The 25567-nt window shown below is 44.0% G+C and overlaps 2 protein-coding genes across 2 annotated transcripts in view; both read right to left on the bottom strand.

Moving 5' to 3' along the window:
* Positions 1-1140: 1140 nt before the first annotated feature.
* On the bottom strand, positions 1141-5437 carry ZNF22 (zinc finger protein 22). Its single transcript, XM_006908382.3, has 2 exons — positions 5285-5437; positions 1141-3600 (listed from the first exon to the last, which is right to left on the bottom strand). The coding sequence occupies exon 2, from the start codon at positions 3518-3520 to the stop codon at positions 2843-2845; it is 678 nt and encodes a 225-aa protein (XP_006908444.1). The 5' UTR covers positions 3521-3600; positions 5285-5437; the 3' UTR covers positions 1141-2842.
* Positions 5438-14404: 8967 nt separating this feature from the next.
* Positions 14405-25567, bottom strand: part of RASSF4 (Ras association domain family member 4) — a 34605-nt gene continuing 23442 nt past the window's right edge. The window contains exons 4-11 of the mRNA XM_006908385.3: positions 25179-25321; positions 23740-23834; positions 22878-23035; positions 19165-19266; positions 18822-18873; positions 18124-18245; positions 17222-17319; positions 14405-15901 (exon numbers count right to left, since the gene is read on the bottom strand). Coding sequence (XP_006908447.1) covers positions 15841-15901; positions 17222-17319; positions 18124-18245; positions 18822-18873; positions 19165-19266; positions 22878-23035; positions 23740-23834; positions 25179-25321 — 831 coding nt within the window. The 3' untranslated portion in view covers positions 14405-15840. The remainder of the gene's footprint in view (positions 15902-17221; positions 17320-18123; positions 18246-18821; positions 18874-19164; positions 19267-22877; positions 23036-23739; positions 23835-25178; positions 25322-25567) is intronic.

Raw genomic sequence — 25567 nt, 5'->3', positions numbered from 1 at the left:
AGGTATCCCTTTCTCTCCAAAAGAACTTACCTTTAAATTTATGGGAATAATAATTTTGCTACTGACAATTTCAGATTTTATTCAATAGTGTCTCTGCCTCTGGCAACTTAATCAGTAAATTCTGAACAATGTCCCAGGCTCTATTGCTAAGCTCACTACCTGCATTAATTTCTTCATTCAAGCCCCTCCACAACTCAACCACAGCTATCTTCTCCAATTTAGCCAAGAACAAAATTTCAAGTTGCCCAGTTGCTAGGTAATCAAGATGTAAAACTAAGTAGGTAGACCAAAGAGCCCAAAATCTTTATCATTAAATCCTGTTTACCCTTACCAAAGATTAGTATTATGTATGTATCTGACTTAGACACCATTTTATGTAAGCACACCATTGCAGCAGTGGTTCTCAAAGTTATGTCCTGGACCAGCATATCACTATTACCTAGGAACTTGTTAGCAATGTAAATTATCTGGCTACAGCCCAGACAGATCTATTAAATAAGCAATTACAGGTGTGGGCTCAGAAAGCAGTTTTAACAAGCCTTCCAGGTGATTCCGATGCAAGCTGAAATTGAAAAACATTGGGTCGAAGGTCCCTCTGTACTCTCATTTATTTGTTTATAGCTTTCCAATTCTATTTGACTACCCACTTAACCTAAGTCCCTTTAAGCTAAGGCTGCCTTGATCAGTTTCAAGGATTTTTAACAACAAATCTTACTCATTGGTGTAGGGTGGAAGAAATTTCATCAGTACTTAAAAAAAAAAAAGACCTTGGAGCTCTTCCCTGACCCCAAATTAAACATCCAGAGATTGTATAAGAAAAACAAAAGAATTCAGTTTGGTAAACCCGAGTTATGGTAGAAATTCAGCAGAATATTTTCATATAAAAGTGTATTCAAAGAGGCAGCGCCTACCAGACTCACAATGTACTGTTACTCAATCTCTAGTAAGGGAATATTTTCATTAATTCATTAATTTAAAGCAGCTGTGATTTTTGTCTCCCAAGATGCTCATAAAAGGAGCATAAGGCTGCAGTGCTGTTATGTTAGTTACCACAGGCTACCACGTTACTGACATATTTGCTCCCAGTTTTAGGGCTCTAAGAAAAGCATACCACAGTCAAACTGAGACTACATCAAAATCTAAAGAGTATATGCTTTATTTTTATAGAGAACACAGAAGTCTATTCAGGATAAAAATTAAAACTATGAAATCTTAACAATATACAAAGGTCTTTCTGTTATAGGACCCTGCGGTTGCTGTCAAAATTGAAAAACTCATCAAATTTAAGAAAGTGGTGTTGTTCTTGGTTAGAAGTTACTCCAGACACAAAACTGCTATAAATAACTCTGATATATTCTCAAAATGGCCCACAGCCACGCCCCTGCTACAAAGTATTTTGGCTTTAATGGGACACTTGCTACGTGGTCAAATACCAAGTCTTTTGTAAAAGATAACCACAATCACCTCATACTCAAAAAACACTTTATGGATATCCTGCTGGATGAAGCTGTTGTCAACAAAGCCATCTTCTGTGACCTTGCATTCAGTGCAAGGCCAAGAGGGAGCAAAGTTCAAGCTTGAGGAAATGAAAACAGGAAAAACAAGTGATTCTTCCAAAAGCTGTAATTTTAGATGCTGCCTAAAACATTAAAACAATTTCCCAGGAAAAAATAAACAGAATATTCCATTTTTTAATTTTTATGAATAACTGTCAATACAACAGAAACTAGTATAATTATAAAAAATATAAAATAATCAGAAGAATGTTATACAATAGAAATCAAAACCTCAGCTGAAAGCTGATCAGAATGTCTGAAACAACACTGTTCTGAGAGAAGCTAAGAGATATGTTTGCTAGACTTTGTAAATAATTCATATAACTCAGAAAAGGTTGTGACTTTTGCCATCGCCAAACATTTAACATAACCAGGGTTACTTAAAGCTCTCAAAGTGGGAGTCAGGGAGGTATGTAAATTGTAGATTTTTAATTAGCAAGTTGAGATGTTTTGGTAAAATACGGTTTAATTATTTATTCATGTAGAGCTAATAGGGTAGCCGGTTTATCAGAGCATAAGAGAATGCCAAAAGAAGTCAAAGGCATGGAGATGGATCAATATAAATCCATCTCAACTTCTGGAAAACAACTTATGTAGTATAATACCATAACAAAGAACAGTACTCGCAGAACAGAAGATGTGGTCTAATTCAGTTTTCACTTTGACTTCTAGAGTATCTCTAAGAACTTGGTGAAATATGGAAATTCTATTCCTTTAATTAACAAATGTCCACAAACAGAAGAAACAAAAGAAAGCTAATGCAGTTATGGGCCTTGATTAAAAATCTGTTAACATGAATGCATTTGAATATGTTGAATCTTGAATCATACTTACAAATCAATGATTACTATACTATAAAACTTTACAAACATAAAATCTCATCTGTTGCATAACTCCAAAACCAATGGAATTAATTCCTTTTCCCTTTTAATTACTCCTTCAACCGAAAGTCCTAAAACCGAGTAGTCATTGGAATTCCTGCACTTGTACACGTCATCAAACAAAATTGTTTTTGTCAAAATGATGTAGGAAGCAATTTCAAATGAAGTGAAGGCTCTTATATTTTCTCAAAACATATTTTCAGTTCTTTGTACTCCAGGTTACATAAAAAAGAAATGAAGACAGCTAGAATCATGTAATTTCTTTCAGCCCGATGGCATTAAACTCCCAATGTCTCCATGCTAGGAAAGAATACAGTATTTAAGTGCTCTATTATAAAGTTATCTCCAGCTCTAAAAGAGACAACTTTTGCTTTTAAAAAAGAAGACTGAAGCAGTACCCTTTACTTAGCGGAGACCAGCCACTGACTTCCTTCCTGTACCAGCTTTCCAAGACGATACTAAGTGAGTTTTTGCCCTAATATTTTTGCCCCGGGTTCTGCGAGGCTTCTCTTCTTTGTGCACCTTCGTGTGCTGCCTAAGATGAGAGCTCTGGCTGAAGCATTTGCCACATTCACTGCACTGGTAGGGCTTCTCTCCGGTGTGGGTTCTCTGATGCTGAATAAGGTGGGAACTCTGGCTGAAACATCGGCCACATTCATCACACTGATAGGGCTTTTCTCCAGTATGAATTCTCTGGTGCTGAATGAGATTTGAACTCTGTTTAAACCTTTCTCCACATTCATCACATTTATAGGGCTTTTCTCCAGTATGGATACGCCGATGCTGAATGAGATTAGAACTCTGAAAGAAACTTTTCCCACAATCAACACATTTATGGGATTTCTTTCCAGTATGGATTTTCTGGTGTTGAAAAAGAGTCGAGCTCTGACTGAAACTCTTTTCACATTCAGTACATTTATAGGGCTTCTCATCCAAGCTTCTTCTCAGTCTACTCAAGCTTGAGTCAAACCGAATGGTCATTCCCCATTTCTGCCGCTGCCGGCCTGTTTTGCGCTGGTTCTCAGAGGTTCTTCCTTGGCTTGAGCTCCGAGAAATACCTCCTTTAGGTTTTCCTAACCGCATGGTTAAGAGCCAAATGTCGAGTCTATTCTCTTCTTCTGAACGAATGTTTCATTTCCTAGAGCTACACAGCTCAGAATTTTCTGGGTGTAGAAAAAAAATTATACACGATTTGTTAACTATTCAATTTTATAACTCTTTAAATTCATCAAAATTGCATTCATGTTTAAATTAAAAATGTATTCAATACATATGAAAACAAAGATAATTCTGAGGAAAAATGTTTGCAAAATAATTCTAATTCCAGAATTTAAACTTAATAAATATCATTAAATAAACATTATTATGTTTTAATATCTACTCCCATGTTAAACTTCTGAAACTGAATTAAAAAAAAGGTGGCAAGTAGAACACACAAAAAAAGGGAGAAATTAAGTTTACATGTAAAAATAGGCTAGAATTTTTAAAAATACCCATATGCTGCAAAAATTCAAAACTATATTCAAAAATATATTAATTTCATTTATTTACATATGTTATCTAAAATAGTGGCTATAAACAAAGAAACAAATCGCAAACTCTAAATAGGTGAAAACATAGAAGCTGGGTTATAAAAGTAATAAAATTATTGGAACTATTTTCCACATTATTTGTCAGAAGTAGACCATAAAATGGGAATAATTACTGAGTCTCTGCATACAAGCTTATAAAGCAAATAACTGAAAACACAAATTACATCTTTGTTTTGCCATTTATCTTCCTGTATAACTGAGACTTCAGGTCTGACAGTGCTGAGGAATTAATGTGGATACTGAATAATTATATCTGCTTTAATTATGGTATCAGAAAGAGCACACTGCTTACACTACAAAATTAGAGATCACTACTCATTCCTTAACTTTAGTAAATATTTACAGAACATATATCAAAAGTAGACATTTGTTAGGTCTATAGTGCTGGTGTTCAAAAAAATAGCTGTAATAGTACTTATTATAATAGTACTTAAACATTGAAAAAAACATTTATTCTTTTTAAAGTATAACAGTCAGATCTAGTAGGAAACGCAGAAACTATCTAATCCACCTAGAACGCTACAAATGAGGAAATCATACCAACAGATAGCTTGTATGCTAGACACCGTGCTATTTTGATTCTCATTAATAGCGTTATGCAATTATCTCAATTTTGCAGCTAAGGAAAGGCAGGCATACTTTGGCCAGGTTCCCAACCCCTAGCAACCTGACCCCAGAGCCTGTTCTCTTAGTGGCAGAACTGACGTGCCACAACTTCCAACGCCAAGTCCAGCTCTGAGACCGATGCCTAGCATCATTCCACACAGGTGCGGTTATCAAAGTAAACTTGAGGGCTAGGAGCCGCTTGTCATGCGAACATGGGTAACAGGAATGTGTATGTTTTTCATACATAAAATTGGATGACAATAAAGTTACTCCACCATAAAGGATTAGAAGTTTAAATGAGTCAACATCTGTAAATCCCTCAGAGCAGCTCTGTGCGTTTGTTAAATGTTTAGTCTCGAAATGCGCCAACGGAAGGCATAAGGAAGCAGCGCACGGCCCGACCCGTCTGCCTCTTGCACCAACTGCTGGGGCTCCCGTTAAGGCCTCTGCCATTCCGAGGCCTCCGACGGCGGCTCTTCACAGGCCGGGTGCGGCCGCTCCCACCGCCATCGCCCTCGGGGCGGCAAGGGGAGCGGAGGCCGAGGCCACGCCCACCATCTCGACGCCAGGGTCTGTGTTGCCTCTTTACCGCCAGCTCGCGCAGTCCGGCTCCTGAGCACCTGGCCCAACACCCCGGCCCACTACTCACCGCGCCACGGGCTGCCAGCCTCGCTCCCTCGCTCGGGGTGCCTCGCGTCGCCGGAAGTAGGGGCCGCGCCGGTCGTCCGCGCCACATCGGTCGCTCTAGGAACATGGCGGAGAGATCCTCTATGATCCTGAGCCCCCTGGAGTAAAGAAATTTCGTTGGTTGTTTTCCGCACCAGCCCCTCAGAAAGCGTCCTGTGACACCCTCCCTTGGTGGCGGAGGAGAGGCCTACCGGGCCGCAAACCGCAGCCAGTGTTCATCAGGACTTTTGAACTGCAACACCAGCCTCCCCAACCGGAGACTTAATTCTTTCTACAAATATCGATCACTTACTAATTTTAAAGAGGCACTTTTGGAGAGCGTAAACTGTTCCTGATCTTTTTCACGAGTCACCTTATTTCATAATAACCAAAAAGCCGCCCTTGCAAGATAGAAATGGTCATAGTCATTTTACATTAAAGGAAACCAATGCTTGGAGAAGTTTGCTCAAGTTTACAGTGTGTAAATGGACCACCAAGGATTGGTACTAGTCTTTTCCAATTGAAGTCTTGCTATTCTCAACTACCACCCCACTCCACCCCCATCTCTCTTTAACCCATTTCCTGTTTAGGAAAAGAAGTACAGCTCGCTGCCAGCATTAATTTTATGTAAACACGCTCTTTGAGATTGAAGCAAATCTGACGGTTTTTCAATGTGAAAATAAAATATAAAAATGGTTGTGGAGTTATTTCTAAACAGAACTTGTCTCTAATCCTAATGTAACAGAAATATATACATACATCGGATTCATCAAATAAATCTTATGGTAACTATTTGAGAATGATGTTAACATCTCCTATAAGTGTTGTTTTCTAGGATTTGACATTTTCAGCAATTGAGAAGTACACTACTTAAAACAGAATGCTATGAATAGAATGATGTCATTTGTTTCCAAAGACTATCAATAGACTAGAGCGATGCGAAAGTAATAATGAAAGCAAAGTATTTCATGGCAAACTTTGGGGGTAAGGTTAGGACTCTAATCTACAAGTTATCTCGGAGTAAATGCTGCAGCCACAAGGGCCACCTGCAAATAAATATTCTTGGGGCAAACAGGAAATGGGTTAATGATCTTTCCTGGTACTCTTCTCTCGCAAGATCCTCCTCCTCGCCAAGCTCCTCTATGTGCCTTACTCCCCTGTGGAACTCCCCCAATCTCATGGCTTCAAATATCATCCTTATGTGCTGAAGACTTCCGAATTGGTAACTCCAGTTCAACCCTGAGATGTAAATATTATTGATATCCAGCTTTTATATCCAGCTGATTACTCAGCACCATTTGCATGTGTGATGGGCACATCAACTTAACGTGCCCCCAAATGAACTTCTGATGTTCACCTAACTTGTTTCTTTAACAGTCTTCATCCCAGCAACTGATGACAACTCTATCTTTCCAGTTGATCAGGCCAAATATCTTGATGTCATTATTGACTCTCTTTCATCCCAAACTCAAATCCAATCCATCACAATTCTGTTACTTCTATCTTCAAAATATATCCAGAGCTGAGCTACTTTCAACACCTCCACTGCTATAACCTCCAGCAAGCTGCTGCCATCTGCTGCCTGTATTGTTGCATTGGCTTCCTCACTGGTCTCCCCACAGTCTACTCACAGCCTCTTAAAACTCAAGTCATTCATTTTGTTCAAAACCTTCATAGATTTTTTATATCATTAGAACAAAAGGCCCTGGCCTCACAGTGGCACACAGAACTATCATGATCTGTTTCTTTCTTTTTTCTTTTTAAAGATTTTTATTAAAATATAGCTAACATACAATATTGCATTAGGTTCAGGTCCACGTCATAGTTATTCAACATTCATACCTAAAGAACTGATCACCATAAGTCTAGAAACCATCTAACATCATCTAATATTATCACAATATTATTGAATAATATTGAATATATTGAATATATTACCTATGTACTCTACATCCCCCTGACTTATTTGTTTTATACCTGAAAGTTTGAAACTCTTATTCCCCTTCACCTCCACCCATTTTTTGATTTTTCAGTTACAGTTGACATTCAATATTATTTTAATTAGTTTCAGGTATATAGTATAGTGGTTAGACATTTACATAATTTCTGAAGTGATCCCCCTAACTAGTCTAGTATCCACCTGGCACTATACATAGTTATTACAATATTATTGACTATATTCCCTATGCTGTACTTCAAACCTTGTGACTGTTTTGTAACTATCCATTTGTATTTCTTAATCCTTTCACCTTTTTCATCCAGCCCCCCAATACGTCTCCCATCTGAGAATCAACATTTCGTTTCTATATTTATGAATCTGTTTTTGTTTAGTTTGTTTATTTTATTCTTTAGATTCCACGTATAAGTGAGATCATATGGTATTTGTCTTTCTCTGTCTGGCTTATTTTTTTCCCCCCAGCTTTATTGAAATATAACAGACAATTAGTTGCTCATATCTACGTTGCACAATTCAATGAGTTTTTTCAATTATAAATGGCATACAATAATATATCAGTTTCAGTTGTACAGCATAGCGATTTGAGCTCAAGTGATCACCCTATTAAATCTAGGACTCCTCTTCCCTCTTACATATTTATTACAGCATCATTGACTATTTTCCTTATGCTATACTTTATATCTTCATGACTATTTTGTAACTATCCATTTGTATTTCTTAATCCCTTTGCCCTTTTACACCATCTCCCCAAACTCCCCCTCCTGTCTAGTAGCCCTCAAAATATTCTCTGTATCTATGAGTTTGTTTCTGTTTTTGTTGTTATTGTTGTCTATTTTGTTCTTTAGATGCCATATGTATGTGAAATCATGTGGTATTTGTCTTTCTCTATCTGACTTACTTCATTCAGTGCAATACCAACTAGGTCCATCAATCCATGAAGGCAATATCTTTTTCCATCCCCTTCCTTTTAGTCTGTGTGTGTTTTTTAATCTGAAGTTAGCCTCTTGCAGGCAGCATATGTAGGGGGCTTATTTTCTTATCCATTCTGCCACCTTACCCATTAGTTAGAGCACTTAATTTTTTTTCCATTCAAGGCACTCATTGATAGATATGTAATTATTACCATTCTTTATTCCTGTTTTTGGTACATGTTTTTTCTTCTTAAAGAAGTTCTTCCAACATTTCCTGTAATAGTGGCTTGGTGGTGGTGAATTTCTTTAGCTTATTTTTGTCTGGGAAGCTCTTTATCTGTGTCCTTGACTCTAAATGATAGCTTTGCTGTATAAAGTAGTCTTGGTTATAGATCCCAGGTTTTCATCACATCAAATATTTTGTGCTAAGTCCTTCTGTCCTGCAAAGTTTCTGTTGAGAAATCAGTTGCCAATCTAATGGGTGCTCTTTTGTAGGTAACTAACTGCTTTTCTCTTGCTGCTTTTAAGATTCTCTCTTTGTATTTAACCTTTTGGCATTTGAATTATGATGTGTCTTAGTGTGGGCCTTTTTGGGTTTATCTTCTGTTGGGACGCTTTTCTTTTGGGACTCTCTGAGCTTCCTGGGGTTGTATGCCTATTTCCTTCACCAGGTTAGGGAAGTTTTCCATCATTTTTTTCTTCAAATAGCTTTTCAACTTTTTGTTCTCCCTCTCCTCCTTCAGATACACCTATTACACAGATTTTTTTTACACGTAATTTCATGCCAAAGACTCCTTAAATTATTATTATATTCTTGGTTTCTTTTTTCTTGCTGTTCTGATTGGGTGTCCTTGGTTTCCCCATCCTCTATAGTAGTGATTCAATCCTCTTCTTCATCCACTCTGTTAATTTCCTCTAATATACTCTTCATCTCAGATATTGTATTTTTCATTTCTAATTGGTTCTTTTTTATAATTTCCATTTCCATTTTTTTAATCTCTTTGTTAAAGTTCTCACTTAGTTCATCTACACTTCCCTTAAGTTTATTGAGCATCTTTATAACCAGTGTTTTGAACTCTGCATCTGTTAGATTGCTTGGCTCCGTTATTCCTGGATCTCTTTTCTGTTCTCTTATATGGTTTCTGCTTCTTTATCTTCCCATTTTGGCTGTCCTTCTGTATCTGTTTCTAAGCAAAGCTCCTAAGTATCCTGGTCTTATTAGCGTGGCTTTGTGTTGTAAATGTCCAGTGATATAGTCCTGAGAGGGATTCAGCAGCAGGCCAATTTCAGCCCCATCTTGTGTCCCTCCAGAGTCACCTGTTAAGATTCAGCAAGCAATCCACAGATGCTGTGCTTATAGTTGCCTCAAGAAGACACTCCAGAAACCCAGGTCAGCAGCCACTAGTGTGGGCCTTGGAGCTTGCTCAGCAACTTGCACAGGGCTCACAGAGGACACAACAGGACGTGGCTTGGGTGGGGCTGTGAGTTAGGGGAGGCAGAGTTTCAGGGAATCCTCTGGGTGGAGCAATGTCTGTTATCCAGTTTGATGACATCTCAGCAATGGCAGTGCTGTGCCCACACACTGGAAGGCGGGTGGCTCAACAGATGAACAATGGATACTGCCAGCACTTCTGCCTGGGAGAGATCCTCACCTCTGGCCCTAGCTCTAACAACTCAGTGTCCCCCTGTAAGTCCCTGGTGCTTCTACCCCCACCCCACAACAGCCAACTGGGAGCTGGTGCTCAGAGTAAGTGAGTCTGTCATTGCAAAGTCCAGTTGCCGACATGGCCCCTTTAAGAGGCTTCTGCAGCTGCTGGCTACCACTGCTGTAGCCTTTGTCCCAGTCAGTCAATCCAGACTGGTCAGCCTCGTGTCTTCACCTCCTCCTACCTCCTACCCTTGCAGGGTGATTTCTTATTTCTCTCTCCAGTTGTAGAGCTTATTCATCTAGAACCCAGGTGACTCTGCTTGCTCTTTGCTGCATGTTTCCATCACAACTTGTATGTGGTTGCAAGAGCAAATGAACAAAGCCACTATCATCTACACCATTTTTGATGATCTATTTCTTGTTCTTTGTTGTGTCTGCAGTGCTAAAGATAGTGCTCAACAGGTAGCAGGCACTCGGCAAGTATTTGGTCAATGAATGAATTTATAAGATGCCTCATTGTTCACAATGTCCTTTTATATCTATTCTCTGGTCATTCATCTTTACTATAGTCTCATGATGGAGGGATCATTATATCTGTCTTGCAGATCAATAAAATGAGGCTGAGGGAGGGAAACTTGCTTGAAGTAACACAGCAAGTTGATGGCAGAGGCCAAACTAACTGAAGCTCAAGCTTTCTGTTCTGCAGGTGACAAAGCATGAGACTAAGATCTGTACAAGGAATGCCAACTCAATAATCTAAATAATAGCTAAACTGTTGTAAAGATTAAATAAGATAATGTAAGGCACTTAATACAATGCATAACACACAAGAAATATGAGGCATTGTTATTACTTTCATTATTAAATTATTATTACAAGTTGACGATGCTGGTAGTTGGAGGGGAAGGGGCTAGGAGGCAATGGCCAGAGATTGTTTGGGAACAGTTTCAAGAGCAAAATGAATTTCTAAGACTATTTGCTCTATGTACATTAAAATAATAAGACAAAACTTATTCAAAAACATTTTATTAGTGAGATAGTCATTAATTAAAACTAACTCTTTCCATGTCTCACTTAATAGTAGATTATCCCTTTTTCTTGTACCTGAAAACAATTGGGCCAACTACAGAAGGTCCAAAGATGTGTAGATTAGAAAGGTAGAGATTGGGTAAAGAAAAATGAATTTTTAAAAAGAGAGAGATAAAAGTCAGGATATAAAAGGGTGTGCATGGCCAAGAGTTGACAGAGTAGGAGGTAAGGATGGAGAGAGGCAAGAGACAGACAAGGATATTAGGTGGGGAGGAGAAGGAGGAAGAATAAAGGGGAAAAGGAGAAAGAGAGGGAGAGAAAACAGTCAGGGTTTTATGCTCTTTAATAGTATAATAGTCAACACTTAACTAAGTGCTTATTATGTGCCAGGCACTGGTGTGGAACACTTGTAGTACCTCATTCAGTATTCTCATGGTATGATTTGCTCTGCCCTTCTTGGATTTTACATTCCTGCCTATTGCTCTATGACTTTCAGTGCCTCTTAGTGAACAAAATCCCATCCTACTGATGTTGACTTTACATGTGACTAGCATTGGCCAACTGCATGTGAGTGGACACAAAGTATATCACGTCCCAGAAGCAGCTCTGAATCACTGTTTCTGCTACCATTCTGTTCTTTCCCTCTGCCTTGAGAATACTGTGCCCCACGTACGGGCTGTTCCTTCATGCAATCTAGGACACAGGAGAGAAGACACATGGAGCAGAGACACATATGCCCACCTGTGGTCATATGTGACCTGTGGTCACCTATGTAACATGTGAGAGAAATAAATGTTTTGGTTGTAGCCACTGAGATTTTTGGTGTTATTTGTTACTACAGCAAAACTGACTAATATACTTCCCACAACCTTAAAAGATAGGAACTTTTATTATCCTCATTTTATAGATAAGAAAATTGAGGCAAGTAACTTGCCTAAGGTCACACATTTGTAAGTGGCAGAGCCAGGCTTCAGAACCAGACAGACTGGCTCCAGAGCCTATGCTTTCAACCTCTACATAATAGTATCTCTCAAATGGGGTCCCAGGTTATTTTTAAACAAATTAAATTATCAAAAATGGGCACACATGACATTTAAGAAGCACAAAGGAGAAAGGGGGAGAGAGTGGGAGGGATTGACAGTCAGGGAAGCTAAGAGTCTATGCCACCACCTCCTCTTAACAGTACATCTTTCTAGGGAAACTGGGTCTAGAGACCAGAACATTTAATATCTAGGGCTTCTCTGCAAATGGCACCCAGCAGTGTGCCCGTTAGCATTGTGGTATTTGAAGGGCTCATTCTAGGAAGAAGAGGCTTCTGGGCTGAGAAAAGTCCTGGCAAGACAGCTTCCTTTTACTCTGTCTTTGTCCCCTACATCTCCACTTCTTTGCATGCACATGCACATGCATACACTTGCATGAACACCCATACAACACTCACACAGAAAAGCATTGTCTCAACAGGGAGTGCTGCTGCCTTGGGTCTGCATTTGGCAGCAACGGGAAGGATGCTGGTCACATGTGTGGCCCAAGTGCAGTAACAAGAGTGGTGCAGCTTCTGAGAAGGGACCCTGAACAATTCTGTCCACCAAGCCTAAGGCTTTGCTTTGTTTCCTTTGAGTTCTCTGGGAAAGAAAACTCTGGGAATTCCCATTCTTTGGTTTGCAGAAAACATCTCTGTTAAAAGCCCAGCCAGAAAAGAGTGGAGCCCCACCCCAAACGCCGTGAGTCCAGGGGCAGGTCAGTAGTTGGCTTTCTCCCAGACGATCATAACTCCTGGGGTCTAAATACACCATGTGTGTTTAGCTGTTTTTACACTTGGAACAATTTGGCTCTGACTGTGCTTCCTGCCTGATCATGGTGAGGGACTGAGGGGCAGGGGGGCTGCTGCCCACCAGGGCACCTGACGAGGATTTCTTGCTCCTGCTCTGCAGCTGCAGGATGCCTCTGTCCGGTCCACATTGGGAACATTGGGCATTGCAGGCTCCTGAACAAATTACCCCATCAGACTGGATAAGTCCCAAGTTGTTTCCCTGGGACTAAGGGGCCAGATGTATCCTGGGTGAACACATGACTTTATTTTGACCATGGGAAGGTCTTTAATTCATTTTCTGGTAAACATCCCAAGCAGGTGGCATATGGTTGTCACGGTTGTCACCACAAGAAAAACAAGTTGTTTTTTTATTCCTTCTGGTAATTTGTTCTGGCCAAACCACCCTGTTTTCCTGAGTCCAGTTTTTCTTTTGCAATCATGTTGATTTCATCCTCTGTTTATTATTTTCTCTGGTTCCTGAGCCTTGGCCTGGAAAGACAGTCCTGTTTTAGGAGATGACATTCTCTCACAGGACTCTTCATTTGTCTTTGGATACATTTACAACCTGAGATACTAGTTAGTGAAGGAGCATCTGAATATACTATTAGGCCTGTGGAAAGAGGAACATGGAGCTCTGACATAAACCAGCAGGAAACCACAGAGCCCAGCAGAGAAAGTCTGAAATTGTTGGATCACAGTGAGCTGAATTAAGCAGCTTTTCAAGTTGCCCCCGAAAAGCAAATATAGCATTGATAAAGATGGACTGATCTTTAGAGATGATTGTAGAAGTGTACATTTTCCTCTGTCCTGCATTTTTCTTTTTTTCTGTGCTAGTGATTTATTTTAGCTATGCTATTCAAAAGTTAGTTTTGATAATGTCTATTTTAACACTGACACTTATCTAGACAGGCCTTAAATTATATAATATTGTAACAACTGCAAAAACAAAACACAACAAAACAACAACAAAAAAACCCCCTCAAACCTCCACTTTCCAAAAAACCCAAAACCAGTGAGTGCTTATAGAGAAGCTCCTGATCCCATGGTTTCCTGTGTGCCATGCTCTGTCCTGCTCCTGGGCTGGCAAGTGTCTCCTGGGCTGGAATGCCACACACACTGTCTTAAGCACTTGAGCTCAGGTGTCTCTCCAGGGACTTCTACTGGCTCTCTGCTCTGCTGGTCCTCTGACCTGCCAGGCATCTAGCCTGCTTCTCCTGATGAGGAGACCTCTGAATCTGGGGTGGACTGTGGCTGTCTTCGTCCCTCCAGGGCTAAGTAGAACCTGGCACAAGGCAGTCACTCAATTACTGCTGAACAATGAATGGCTGCTGTCTTAGACCTGAAGCTGGAAATATGGGCTGGGGAGTAAAATGACCCAAGGGATCCTATTTGTTTTCCATCCTCTCCTGGGCCTTGCTGCCATCCCACCTGAGCCTCTGTCTAGAAGATCCCTGAGGTCATCCTGATCCTGAGAGTCTGTGATTTTGGGTGATCCTATTAATCTTTGCCCAGGCCACCCACAGACCCTCACCAACGACTCCTCCTCTGTGACCTGTGGCCACCTCTGTTCTCGGGCTCCACATCAATACCCAGGGTATGCATGGAAATAAGAGTCATGTTGGCATCAAAAGCTCTGGGGCTCTTTTGCCAAACTCGGCCACACACACCATAGGATAAGAGTTTCAGAAGTTAGGGCAGGGGGTCAGGGTGGACACACATAAGCAAAAAGAAAGCTTGGTCTTGACTCCTTTGGTTTGGTACAGTACACCTTTATTGAGCACCTAGGAAACTGCTGCTAAAGGAGAGCAGTCAACAGAAACTGCAGTGGGTCACCCTGGGCACCTTTCTGGGTGCCTCTGTGACCATGAAGCTATGGGGGAACATCCTGGTGTGAAGTTCACCCCCAAAAGTGGGTCTGCATGGCATGGCTGCTCCCAAGCTCTGCTCTTTATGTGCACTGGTGAGGATCCATTGCATGAAAGGGAGATGAATTCTCACCTATATTTGGGAGTCTTTATGGTTCTTTCCTTTAAGGCTGCCATCCGCAGGCCCCAGAGGGAGAATTTGGTCTTCAGCTTGCTGACACTTAACATGACTGATGTAAACTGTTGCATAGTTTTGCAAAAGCCCTCTTGTTCATTCCAGAAATTCTCTCCCAGATGACAAATCCAAATAATTCAGTATCTGGCCCCAGGGAATTCAAAGCCCTTTCTCCTCAAACTGACATTTCTCTTTATCCAACCCCTTTCTTGTGGGAAGCATTGAGAGCAGAGGGACACAAGCCCAGAGAGGGACAGTGGAGATGGGAACCGAGTACTGCCTTCACGAGCCACTATTTAACAGTCCCTGGATCCTGGACTCTTGCTTATGTGTGGTGTCATCCTTCCAATGTCATGTGGGCCACTTCTTCCATGTGATCAAATTGGCATGTTTTTGCAGCAAGTTCTTTATAAGAATTCCTCAGGTCTTGCTGAGGAAGTTCAGACTTAGTGCTCAGAGAGAAGAAGAGGTGCCCTTAATCTTATTCCCTGTATGACTTCTGGACCTGGGGCACTGGGCTGTGTGAGGCTTTTGGGGTGACATCAGAGATGTGAAGGCCAGGGACCAGGGATACCATGGTGAAGTGATGGTTGGGAGCAGGACACATCCCATACCTGCTGGTAGCCCCTGTTTTTCCTAGCAGAGTTCTTGAATGGCAGCACAAGGTAAAGGTAGACAGGGTTCTCGCGGTTCATGTGGATGATGAGGAAACGAGCTGTGGCCCTTCATGAGCTCTGAGTCAGGCACTGGGAAAGCAAATGGAGGCCATGCCCAGGGGCTTGGTTAGGTACTGCTATTCCAAGCAGAAGCGTGGCCTTGAACAGGACAGACCATGCCATCCAGCCACAGAATGTGGCTGGTGCCATCTTCAGGCCTGCTTACTGCCCAGACCAGCTGCTCATGCAGACCTCACCCAGCAAGTTCCTACTATTTAGGCCTGTGTCTGGGTCCTGTGAATGCTCACCTTGGAGCCAAGAACCAGGGGCATGAGACTCATGGTACATAGACAGGTAGACATGTGGAAGCATGGTTGCTGAATTCCTCAGGCAGTGACCATCAATCAGTGTGACCAATCAGGGCCTGGCCACCGAAACTCATTATGCACTGGCTGCTTGTGGCTTTGGAAGTAGCAGGCACTGGCTGGCTACTTGGCCTCTACCAGCTGCTCCAGGCGCTGCAGCATTGTCAGACGCAGGGTTTGGAACCTGGAGGGAGATACAGCCAAATAGACTCACTGACTCTGCAGGGGACAGGGAGTGGGGAGCAGAGTGAGGGAGCCACAGATGCCTGGGCCAGGAGACACACAGCTCTTGACTGGCTGATTAGTGCTACCACCTGTCTTCCACCAACGAGAGGGAAGAGGGAAGAGCCAGTCCCATACCCTGCAGGATCACTGGCTGCTAGAAGCAGTCAAATAGGGCTGCAGACTCTGCTATGTTTCAAAGCCGAGTGTTGCCATTTCTATTCCAAAGACTGTCTAGTACAGACAGGAGCATGCTGGAGTGAGTAGGGTGAAGAGCAGGGATCAGGAGGCCTGTATTCAAGCCTGGGCTTTGAAATAACCTGTGCTGCAAGTTTCCTCATCCTGGGTCTCTGTTTCTTCTCTGTACCCTTAACAGACTGACCGGTACCTCCAGGTTCCTTCCAGCTCCAAAATCCTACAGTGACGCTGCTGACTGTATGGCAGACTGTCCCCTCTGAATGGGGTCTCTGCTGCCTGACTGTACAGAGGGATATGGGGTGGGGCTGTGGCTTTCCAAGGATCATTCAGCTAGAAGCCAGAATCTGAGCTAGTCCCCAACTGTGGGCCCTAGCAGTAAACGGCTTCCCTCCTTCCCTACCTAAGAGACACTTTGACCCCAGCCCTGGCTGAGCTGATACCTTCCATGTATCCTTTCCATGCTTCACTCTGCAGAGGGAGAGATAAATCATTGAGATGTGCAACCTGGCTAACCTCATACAGCTGGGCCATGATGCAGCTTCTCCAGCAGCTGGCAGGTGACACCTGCTCACCTTTCCATTGAACTGGTCCCTTGCACTTGAAAATATCAGCTGATGCAGGGAGTTCCAACAACCACTCTTTTTTGGCAGGGTCAGATTCCTACTAGCACGAAAGAACCCAGACCAGGCTGACTGTGTACCAAGCAGGCCGTCTCCTCAGGTGCTACTCCAGAGCTGTGTCACCAGCAGAACTCACAACCCTGGTCTGGTGTCCACTCAAGCTCCTGCCTGACTTTACTACCTAGTTTTCAGCAGCTGTGTCCATCCCGTGCTGGTGAAGGGCTAAGGCTGGATGGGCAGTCTGGGCTGCATCCTGCCACTTTGACAGGCTGTCCCCCAGCTTGGTGTCAATACTAAGCTGGGGGCCAGCTGGTCATGCTGGGAAGCCAGGCCTCCCTGAGCTGGACAAGGACACCTGGCACACCTGGAGGACAGAACTCTCCCAGTCCCTGACCTGGGTACTCTACCCTGCAGACCTGTCCTGATGGTCAGGGCCCATGACTGGCCCATTAAATGCTGCTTACTTCATTGTCAGTTTGATTATTTCTCTTTCCTCCTCTTCTTTTAATTTTTCAACAAAACTGTCCAGCACCGGCATTTCAAACTTAATGTACTGAGCGACCTAGAAAATCCAAGAACATTTTAATATGCTTTAAATTAAAAGCCAAAAACAGGTTTTCTTTTCGTCATGGCTTTCCATAGTGGCCAATTCAGCAATGTCTTATACCCATGGAAGTAGCTGCCCCTCTTTCCACCCACCCCTAACACTGCTCTGTGGGTATCAGGACAGGAAGATGAAGCTCATTCTTGCCTCAAAAGCAACTATTATCCCTGGGAGGAAATATTAGGAAAAGCATTCAGTAGTGAGCAGGGTCACATTGGGTGTTCTCTGGGGTGGAGGTGGGGAGTGGTGGGAACACCATTGTTTCTAATGGAATGAGATTGCACTGGCCCATGGGACATAGGGTCACTGGACCTTCTCCTTGGGGTCCAAACCTTACAGGATTTTTCCTGTGAGGGGACTGTGGTAAGACTTAGATATCTGGTTATCTTCTATAGGACCTAGTTAGGCCTTAATTAAGGAGTCCTTGTGTGGGTCTTTAACACAATGACAACAAAACACACTGCAATGAAAGAAAAGGTTCAACCTGCCAAGGAGGAGAAAAGCACAGGTCATGATTTTCTAGAACCCAACTTCTTTTTCCTCTAAGCCAGTTGATGGAGCTGGTGGTGGCTGGCAGGCAGAGGGAGGGTTGGAGCCATCACTATGTTGGGCTTGGGGCCCTTTAAGACAGCTGTGTTGTCCCTGGAGACAGCACCTGAGAGGTCTCTGGCCAAGGTCACCTTCGGGGTGCCTGAGAATCCCCCATACTGTCAGCCAGCTCTACCTCAGGAGTAGGCCTACGAACCCTCAGCCCCTACTCACATCATGGGGAACTTCCTCGCCCAAGTCGGCCTCCATCAGGAATATTCTGGCGATCTTCTCACATGGCCCGTGCAGGATTCTGGAAATCAGTGGGTACTCACAGTCTTTTAATTTTGTCCTTTCTGGGGATGGGGGGAAAGGTGGTTTACAAAATTCTTGGGAGCATTAGGATTGCCTTTCTTTATTCCAGGTTTATTCCAGGACAGTAACATGAAAGACAATATCCAGGGGCCCCAGTGAACCTTCTCCAGAACTCGCTGAGAACATTGCCATGAATGATGAGTTCATGTCATTCGGCAAAAGCCCAGCCGGGAGAGGAGCAGTCACCAGACTCTGCCACGCAAGTGCTGCAGAGAAGGACGTACAGGTTCTGCAACAGCACTTCTCAGTGGGTGAGGGGCTTCAACTCCACCTTGTAGACTTCAACCCCCCTCTACCCCTCCCAGCTATGAAGCTGGAGATGGTGGCTTCCCATGTGCTTGTGGTGGGATTCTGAAATGGATGACAAGTGTGCCTGGGTTTGGGCTGAGGAGAGGCATTTGTGGTGGGGGCACAGCAGGTTCCAAGGCCAAGAGCGCGAGCTGCTCTGTGCCTGCCTCACAAGCCGGCATGTCCTTCAGAGAAGGAACATGAATGGTGAGCCTGCCAAACTGATGGTCTTTTGTTTTTATGCTCTAGAGGCACAGGCAGACACTTACCCCCAGACTCATGTACGACATAGAGTGCAAACTCACTGGGGCCATTTTCCACCTGCAGCAGAGACAGGAAGTCAGACCGTGGCTTTTTGAGACAAGAGAGAAAGAAAGCAATCCCTGGCAGTAACCACTCCCCAGTGCCACAGACTCGAGTTCCCAAGCCTTCCCCCTCCAACTCCCTATCAGTCTCTATTTCAAATCCCAGAGATTCTAGCTCATCAGAGGAAACCTTGCTAGACCTTCTACCCAGGTGCCTGGGGCAGCTTCCCCCAGCCTTTCCCCACCCCGTCCCAACAAAACCGCAAACCACCATCATAGGGACAATGTTGCTCGTGGACAGACTTACTCGGAACTTGTTCAGCAGCAGGGTAAGCACCTGAAGGGTAGTCATGGTGCTGTTGACCCTCACGTTGGTAACGGATCCATATGCAGGGGTAAACACGGAGGTCTGCACAGGGAGAGGGACAGTTCAAGGCAAGGCTGGAGGGGGCACAGAGCTGACATCGTGCAGGGGCTGGGCACACTACCAACTAGATGGCACTGAGGAAATCAAAGCAGTAGGCAAACCTGGGCTCTAGAAATACCTGTGTCTGTCCATTCACACAGATCCACATACAAGCCATGCACAGATCTGGGCATACTAGGGGTAGCTACAACATCTCACATCTTACTGAGAACTGACTGTAAAAAAGATGCCTGCTAAGCTCTAAGGGTCAGCTCTCTGAGCTTAGGAACCAGTGCTGTGGAAGTAATTCACAGGGATGGAGGGGAACAAGTCTCTCCCTCACTCTTTGTATCCATCAAATCACCAAGAGCCTGTTGACTCTAAGGCTGAAAGTTCTCAAATCTGTTTACTCCTCTGCATTCTCTCAGTGGTGCCTGAGTAAAGGTCCTCAATTCAAAAACGGTTTCTCAACTTTTCCTCCTCCAAGCTCAGCCCTTTCAATCTGTTCACCACACTGCTGCCCAAAGGAACAACCTTCTGAAAACCTTGCAAATCAAAGTGTGTTCTGGACCAGCAGCATTAGTGTCCAGCCTCAGGCCCTCTGAATCAGAACCTGCATTTTGAGGAGAAAGCCAGGCAATGAAATGTGTACAGTACAATTTGAAAAGCATTGTCTTAAAGTACCGTTCTAGGTAAAAGTATTGAAGGTTTCCCACTGCCTACACAATGCCATCGTGGCTCCTCTATTATACTCGTGTGATATGATGATTCCCTCCTATGCACCCTGTGCTCCACCCACATGGCTTCTTCACAGTGTAGGGTTACATTATATTCTTGCAGGTATCACCTTTGTCTATGAGACAATGTATATGAAGCAAACCAGGGCACTGCCTGAAGCTCAATGAACACTGGTCAGGCAGTAAACCTACTAACCACTTAACATATCATCTTTGACTTGATCTTCACAATGGCTCTTTGAAGTACCTGTCACTTGTCCCTTTTCTTAGAGAAGACATGGAGGCTTAGAGAAGTTAAGTAACTTGTTGGAGTCTCCCATAGAAAGGGCAGAGCCATTCAAAGCCCCATGATTTCCCCCAGTGCCTCTGGGGCCTCCCTGTGTATCTGACTCCGCTGTGGGTGAGCTCCTCTTTGCTTTCCAAAACCAAATTCAAATTTCCATATCCTTCTGTATGGCCCTAGCTTGCTCGCCTCAGTAGGTAACTGGGACCTGGGGTGCATGAAAGACTTGCTCAGTGTCCCCAGCTGGTCCCCAAGTACCAGAACCACACTCAAATCTGGACCTGCTCTCTACACAGCTGAGATGTAGAATGACTCTGGGTTATACAAAAAGCCAGACTAGGCTTTCAGATCCTAGTAAATACAGAATTCATAGAGGAGCCAGGCCATTTCAAGGAGAAGAAAGGTCTTGTCACCAAGACATTGCTAGTGTTTCTTCTGCCTGAAGCCTTTTCTCAGGATGATTCCAACCAGCTCCAAATGGGAACTAAAGTCCTGGGGCTGCTTTCCCATCTCTAAACACAATGCTTTCTCATCAAATGCATTTGAATCTGACAGGCCAGCGCAAAGCAGGGGGAAGGGTACACATTTACACAGTCTGGAAATAAAGCCAACATTATTGTGAATCAGAACAGCTTTGGTAAATGATTGAGTAAAATAATAATCTAAGAAATAAAGCCTGGAATAACAACCCCATGAAGTCAATTATAGGAATTAAAAAAAAAAAAAAGAAAAAGTGTTGCCTGTGACTCAAATACCAACTGCCACCTGATTTCTAAGAACACTAATTCTGAATGGATGTAGAGCAAAGTGAGAAAGAGGACTTTGTCTGGGCTTTCTCCTTGGGAGCCCCTTACTCACCCAGGAGTTATGAATTAATTGTCCAACATACCTAAGATACTAGTTCATTGACTACCTGAAAGGTAGTCAGTTTGCCTGGAATAACAGAACCACATTCTGCAGGTAAATCTGTTACTAAGAGAGAAAGCTAGCCATCCTGACTGGGTTATATGCTAGTGTGTTGAGTGCTGGGTTGGCTGGCTGAAGAGCCCTTCTTGGCATGGTGGCTCCAATGGACATGGAAGACTATGATGAGAGTCCTGCCTACTCATTTTTGTGCATTTCAAAGGCTACAGAGCACTCAGACATCTTCATGGCCCTGCGACATCTATAATGGTTAAAATAAGGTTTAATGTGCTAGATACACCTCTCAGATATGATTCTCTTAGAGGAGGGGTAAACATACCAAAGATAAACCATGCTGTTCAATACCTTGAGTCATAGAGCAAAAGCCTCTTTTTAGGAACGTAGAACCAGAATGATCCTAAACCTATATATATATTTTTAAATTTTAGAATAACACCTTAAGATAGCATATCACTATGTATTCAAATACTTAACACTCAACAGACTTATTTAATGCTTAACAGGTGCTTACTTAACACTTTACAGACTAAACCCCTTTGGAACAAGATTTAAAGAACACCCAAATTCTCAGAAGGATTTACTACATACAATCCTATTGCTATTCTTAACTTGTGCTCAACTTTGGGCCTGGCTACTCCTTTATTCTTTTGGAAAACTAATCTCAAATAGTCCTGGGTTTTCCTGGACTGAGCAAAGATGACCTGTTGCCACTCATCAACACTCACTGCAAATCCAGCAGGGAGTGGCTGGGAGGTCCTCATAATAAAGCTGGGTCTCATCAACTTTTCATGTACACCCTGAAGTCCAGGGCACGCCAGGAGTGGCTGGAATGCTCCTGGCAGGCCTCATCTGTGCTACCGTTCTTCAAGTCTGACTTAGAGACCTCCTTCCCCCTCTGATTAGCCACCGCCTGTCAAGAAGGGCTGCTGCTGGAACGGTAAGCCTCTGCTTCCCTTTCTCAGCCCTATAGGATATGACCCTGTCACAGGACACTCCATCCAGGGCTGCACTCAAACTGCCACTCCTGACATTTATAGTAAGGAACAAATGGTCCTTTTACAGTTCAGTTTGTTTATGGAATGATGTCATCTGGGGAAGGAGATCTTTTCCTGAGGTCAGTACAGTGCATACTTGGACAAAAGGCCAAGTGCTGGGAATCAGGAGCAGTTAAGGTTCTCTGGATGCAGAAACACATGCCCCTGGGCACACCTTCACCTACTGGGCTCAGTCTACCCAGGAAAGATGCCAGTGGTGTATGTGGTATTCCCATGAAATTTCCAGCTGAGCTCAGGTGAAAACCTCATAGGCAATTGTCTAACTAAAGATAAACAAGACATTGACTAAAGATAGACTCACCAAGAATCCACATAACTTATGAGAATGGGTTAACAGTCACTCTGTGATAGAAAAAATATAGGCTTTCAGGTTGTAAACTAGAATATTATTTTGATGTGACTTTGGGCAAGATGTTTTTCCCCCTGAGCTCCCTTTCTCTATGAGGACATGGGGATGACCACACCTGTACACAGGGCTGTGCTGAGGGTGAACTCTTGACTCCGCTATCATGGGGCCTGTCCTGAAGAAGACCCAATTGCTGTGCCCATGCTCGGGGCTGGTTCCCTGCAGCCTCAGCTTTAGGGCCCAGGTGTGAGGCAAGGCTGGGACATCACCTTGTGATCATAAAAGTGCCCATTGATGGAGAACCGGTGTCGCCGGACTCTCTGGGCCTCGCTGGGTGTGCGGCACCTGGGCCTCCTCTGGATCTCACATGCTGCATCACTCTTGGTCCGCATCAGCTGTGGGGTCCCCTCATCCTCCTCCAGGGCCTCTGCAGTGAGAAATGGATGAGAAGGGCAAGTCCAGGTGGAGTGATGGTGACAGAGAACTGCCATGCTCCAGCAGTTGTGCTGTGTTTGGGGCTGGCTCTCTAGAGTCCTGTGGTAGCACCCCACTGCAGCAGATAATAATATGAATGCTTTTTCTGTGACAAAGGCTAGGTCCAGCTTGGGTGATGCCTAGTTTGAAGAGAGGAAAGGTGACACCAACATATGATTATCTGTGTTACCATATCACGCTACCCTAAGCCTGAGAACCTCCAACTTCAGGCACCTAGAGCAGATCTTTGGCAGCTCAGCTCTGTCCTGTGAGCATCCACTCTGGGACAGGTCCTTCACTGAGTGTGAGGGGAGGACACAATGAAGACAAACAGTTATGAATTCCAGAGAGTAAGAAAGAGGTCCTGGAGGCCTCTGAGATTAGGAGGGCTCTACACTCTCTGCTGACATTCCTCCCTTTCTGTAACACAGCATGGTGCAGTAGACCCAGCCCACTAACAATCTATGTCACCTCTGCAAGCCTCTGTTTCCTTTTCTGTAAGTGAGGGGTCAGTGAGAATGCTTCGTATTGCTCCTGAAGACAAATGACGCCACTCCACAGGGCTGTTCTTCAGAGATGGTGGTCATGAGCCAAGCCCCTCCTCTCCTATCCGGGATGAGTGAGACAGGGTCCAGGGCAGCTCAGAATGCTGCTTACCTGAGCTGTCTCTGGAACTCTCAGCCCTGTGCTTGGTGGACTGAATGTTCGGCTCCAGGGCAGTTACACTGCCATCCTGAAGAGGTTGCTCCCTTCTGAAAAGAGATAATCATAATGCTCAGAAGGCTACTGGCAGACAAAAGTAGCTCAGGCCAAAGAGAAGAGGCCAGCTGCCCCTGTGGACAGGACACTGGTGAGAAGCAGGGCAGGCTGAGTTGAGGCTGGGATTTCACACCAAGAGAGTCAATGTAAAATACTAAAAGAAAAGCACAGATCACCACAATTTCTGCTGGAAGGTGAGGGAGCCAGCCCTGTAGACCTGAGTGGTCTGTACTTGGCCACGTTGCAAGGACATATGGACACAACAATGCCTGTGTGTGCCTGAGCACCAGGCTGAGGCAAGCCAGTGTCTATGGCCTCATGCCGAGTGGGCTCTGGAAGCCCTCAGGCCTGGAGGAGAGCCAGACAGTGGCCACCTTGAGGGGACCAACTTCTGGGCCTCCAGGCTAAAGAAGGAATTGGATTAATGGGAATTAGTTCCATAGTCCAAGGGAGCAGAGGAGGGACAGACAGAATAGCCGAATCCATGCTGAGAGGCCTCTGAAGGTACTGCTGTCTGTGACTACATGTATGACCACTTTAACTCTAGGGAGTGGGAAACAAATCACAGCTGCAGCCTTTCTAAGAAGCCCATCTGAATGAACTTTATGCTTTAAGCCCATGTGGCTCAAAATTCACGACCAGTGACCAGGGACACCTGGGGAGGCACCTAGTGTTAAAGGTCCTCAGAGCAGCAACTTTGCTTGACTACTTGAAGAGGAAAAAGTTTTGAACTTCTGCTACATAGAAGAATTTATTACATGTAGAAGTAAATAAAACTCAGTGGCTCAGTGTCCTTTATTGGGGTTGGGGGCAGGAGGGGGCAAACATTAAATAAGACAGGGAACCATTTTATGCTGATTGAAATAATCTTGTGATAATAAAATAAATTTGATATTAAAATAAATGCAGAGCAGTAGGGCTTAATCCATGAGCATTTTTAAGGTGGAATAGAGATGCTGAGAAATGTTCATTTTACAGAGAGACCTCCCCTGTCTACAGCCTTCTCTTCTTACATAGGTGGCTCATATGAATGTTCGAGAAACACAACTGGAGGTTGGGATCCTGGGAAATTCTCCAGGAGGGAAGTGATTTGGTTGTCATCTGGAAAGACCACCCTGTGGTGAGGCTGCAAATTGGCAGGTGAGGCTGTGGGCTGAGGGAGTCATGAGGTGGCAAGAATGAGGCTAGGTTATGCTCCCATGCATGTGCTTCATACAGGAGCAGGGTTTTTGCTCTGAGGCTGAAGAACCCCCCTTTCAAAACCCCAAACAAAAAGCTCAGGTTGAACAGGTGCCATGGAGGCAACCTGGCTTCGCCCCACCCAACCCAGCACTCACGAGTGACAGCTGGGCCGTCCGGGCATCCAGGAGGCTGTGGAGAGATGCACTCGCTCCCTATCATCCTGCATCTGGAGCCTGATAGGCCTCCTCAGTCCCCAGGCAATGTTGAGGAGTCCCTCGATGATCAGAGCTCCTTCTTCCTGTGGGGACCCACATAGGTCAGCCTCTTCCCCGAGCAGCCTCTCTTAGCAGTTACTGACAACCCTCCCTGAGCTATCTTAGGGCCTAGTTTCTTGAACATCGGACTCCTCAGACAATCGAGTCCCCAAATGCAAACTCTCCTCCTTGGGGTTCTGTCTTCCCGTGGGGGAAAACCCATGAACTTCTACATGCTCCAAGACTCGAGGCCATAGGCCCAAGCAGGGGAAGCCAGAGGCATGTCCTTC

The sequence above is a fragment of the Pteropus alecto genome, unplaced genomic scaffold (assembly GCF_000325575.1).
Source record: "Pteropus alecto unplaced genomic scaffold, ASM32557v1 scaffold333, whole genome shotgun sequence".
NCBI lineage: Eukaryota > Metazoa > Chordata > Mammalia > Chiroptera > Pteropodidae > Pteropus > Pteropus alecto.
Note: the sequence above shows the minus strand (reverse complement) of the source record. Positions and strands in the feature narration are given on the sequence as shown.

Excerpts from the sequence above, each read along its gene's own strand:
- ZNF22 (XM_006908382.3), bottom strand. The coding sequence starts at position 3,520 with ATGCGGTTAGGAAAACCTAAAGGAGGTATTTCTCGGAGCTCAAGCCAA.